This window comes from Rhagoletis pomonella, unplaced genomic scaffold (genome assembly GCF_013731165.1).
Source record: "Rhagoletis pomonella isolate Grant_MI unplaced genomic scaffold, Rhpom_1.0 Rhpom_scaffold_00003, whole genome shotgun sequence".
Classification (NCBI taxonomy): domain Eukaryota; kingdom Metazoa; phylum Arthropoda; class Insecta; order Diptera; family Tephritidae; genus Rhagoletis; species Rhagoletis pomonella.
The window spans coordinates 19,657,646-19,660,227 of record NW_023458557.1 but is presented as its reverse complement, the minus strand read 5'-3'; the positions used below and the strand labels follow the sequence as shown (position 1 = coordinate 19,660,227).

Sequence of the window (2,582 nt, the reverse complement as noted above, 5' to 3'; positions counted from 1 at the left end):
TAATCGCAGCCAGCGATTAACGATTAAAAAATGTTATCTTAATCGTACAGTTGATTGCGACTAATTAATTTTAATCGTCAAACGCGATTAACATTTTATTCGTTAATTTTTAATCGTTAATCAGATTAACAGTTTGCCAACACTGTGTGAAATCATGTTCATATTGACGGAGAAAAATGGACGTTTTTGGAAAAGAGGCGTAGCACCTCCCATACTGACTGAAAGTTTCATATTGCATATCTCTTCAAATGTTTGGGGTAAAGCACTCAAGCTTGGTATGGAAATACATATGTATGTACGTATGTGAAACTAATACCATACTCATGGAGAAAAATGAGAGTTATTGGAAAAGGTGGTGTGGCAACTCCCATGCAAATTGATTTTTCTATGCTGCATATCTCTGGAGGTGTTTATTGCAGAGGACTGGAACTTGGCACCGAGATGTGTATACAAAATCAATTCCATACTCATGGAGAAAAATTTCCGTTATTCGAAAAGGGGACATGGTTCCTCCCGTGCAAATTTACTGTTTTATACTGCTTATCTCTAAAGGTGTTCAAGGTAGAGTACTGGGACTTGGTACTGGGGTATGTAAAATCAATTCTAAATTCATGGAAGAAGATTAGGGTTATAAGAAAAAGGGGCGTGGCACTTCCAGTACAAATTTACTTTTTCTTGCCACATATCCCTGGAAGTGTTTGTGGAAGAATGCTGGAGCTTGGTATGGAGTTGTGTATGCAAAATGTATCAATTGCTCATGGAAAAAATGTGAGTTATTAAAAAAGGAGGCATGTCGTCTCCCATACATACTAAAAACTTCTTAATACATATCTCTGGAAGGATAGAAAATCTCTCGAAGTATTTTAAATTTGTTATGGAGATTTATTTTATAAGTGCCGTACTGACAGAATAAATTTCATCAAATGGAAAAGGGAGAGCCGGGTTCAGCCTTATAATCTAAAGCTCTCTAGAGGCATTTGCTACAGTAATGAGAAGTGGTATTTTATCAAGGCCAGGTTACTAAATTTGAGTTGGAAATATTAGAACCCGCGTCGTATGCCTGGAACCATTTTAAGGTAAACTTAGAGGGATTGATATCTTTCGTATGCCTAGCGAGCAGACGAGATTTTATAATTTCATAGTTTTAAACGGCCTAAATACCTTAACTCGCTTAAAAAATAACGAGCTATAACGAAATGGGCACAGAAATAAAATCTAACATCATTAAATTATTTTTCATATTTGTATAAAAGCGCGGGGTGAAACCCGCGGGTATAAGCTAGTTAAGTTATAATTACCAACCCATGGTAATAGTTCCCAATCCTTGGTAACAGTTCCCAAATATTGTCAAAATTCGGAAACTAAATATCTTTAGTTGTCGAAACTAATCCTTTTTCTCAGTGTATACGGTGTTAACAACCAGGCGTCGAATCGTCACAGTCGTGAACGAGCAACTCGTTATCTAAAAATGTGAATTTCGGATTATGACAGTCGTGAACGAGCAACATTTATCGAAATTCGGTATGATGACAGACGTGAACGAGTAACTGGACGTACTAGTTCCTTCTAAATGTCATTCAATCAGCAACTATCAATCGTGAGCGCGCTAAATTTAAGCGAATTTTTAAAATGTAAGCAATTTTCAAGGTAATGTAAATGTATTAACAATTTTAACATTTATTTTAATAAAGGACTAACTACAACAAGATGAATTCAACACAAAAGAATTTAATGGCCAATGCGCTGCTCCTCCATGTTGGCAATTGATTGCTACAATTTTGTATGTGTGGTCACAAATCTTTGGAAGTATGCATACAAATAAATGTGTATTAGTTAACAAATATTTAATATTTTGTATGAAAAACTTACTATCATAGCGTTAAGACTATGGGAGCCCTTTTTATTGAAGAACATATGTTCATTTTGGGTTGGCTTCTGCAAACCTATGTGTGTCCCATCTAATAATAATAATAGATTGGCGCTTACACATATGTTAGTGTTTGGCCGAGCTTCTCCTCCGATTTGTGGCGTGCGCCTTGAAGTTGTCACACAAAGCGGAGGGACCTACAGTTTTACGCCGACTCCGAACGGCGATTGTATTTTTATGAGAAGCTGTTTTTCATGGCAGAAATACACTCGGAGGTTTGCCACTGCCTGCCGAGGGACGACCGCTGTTAAGAAAAAACCTTTTTTCTATATTTTTTTGCGATGTTGCTTTGACCAGGGCTTGAACCCAGGAGTTGCGGAGTGGAAGCGCGCACTGCTTACCACTACACCACAGCGGCTGTGTCCCATCTATACATCCGATAACTAAAATGATACAAAAAAGGTTGATGTACATAAATTCAATATATGTACATATCTACATACATAAAAGTGTTTATATTTATGTGCATTGGTTTTTTATTTACCTCCGGGTATTCTGTAGTTCTCCATAAACCACTCCTTACATTTTTGCGAGTTGTCCACATCAAATTTTATAAATTCAGGGCATAGCTAATTCTTCATTTGCAAAGGAACATGGGAAGTTAATTTGGACACTGTACTCTGGCACATTCCAATTATGTAGTCACTTCCAACCG

General features: G+C 36.9%; 1 protein-coding gene across 1 annotated transcript; it reads right to left on the bottom strand.

Annotated features, from left to right (window-relative positions):
• Nucleotides 1–1,659: 1,659 nt before the first annotated feature.
• Nucleotides 1,660–2,568, bottom strand: LOC118736497 (putative nuclease HARBI1). The gene is made up of 4 exons (XM_036466572.1): nt 2,412–2,568; nt 2,296–2,310; nt 1,870–1,958; nt 1,660–1,798 (listed from the first exon to the last, which is right to left on the bottom strand). Exons 1-4 carry the CDS (start codon nt 2,434–2,436, stop codon nt 1,694–1,696), a joined length of 234 nt encoding a protein of 77 aa, XP_036322465.1. The 5' UTR covers nt 2,437–2,568; the 3' UTR covers nt 1,660–1,693.
• Between the last annotated feature and the right edge of the window lie 14 nt (nt 2,569–2,582).

Coding starts and splice junctions, on each gene's coding strand:
- LOC118736497 (XM_036466572.1), bottom strand. CDS start 2,436: ATGGAGAACTACAGAATACCCGGAG. Junction 1,799..1,869: donor ATAGTCTTAACGCTATGATA/GTAAGTTTTTCA, acceptor ATACTTCCAAAG/ATTTGTGACCACACATACAA.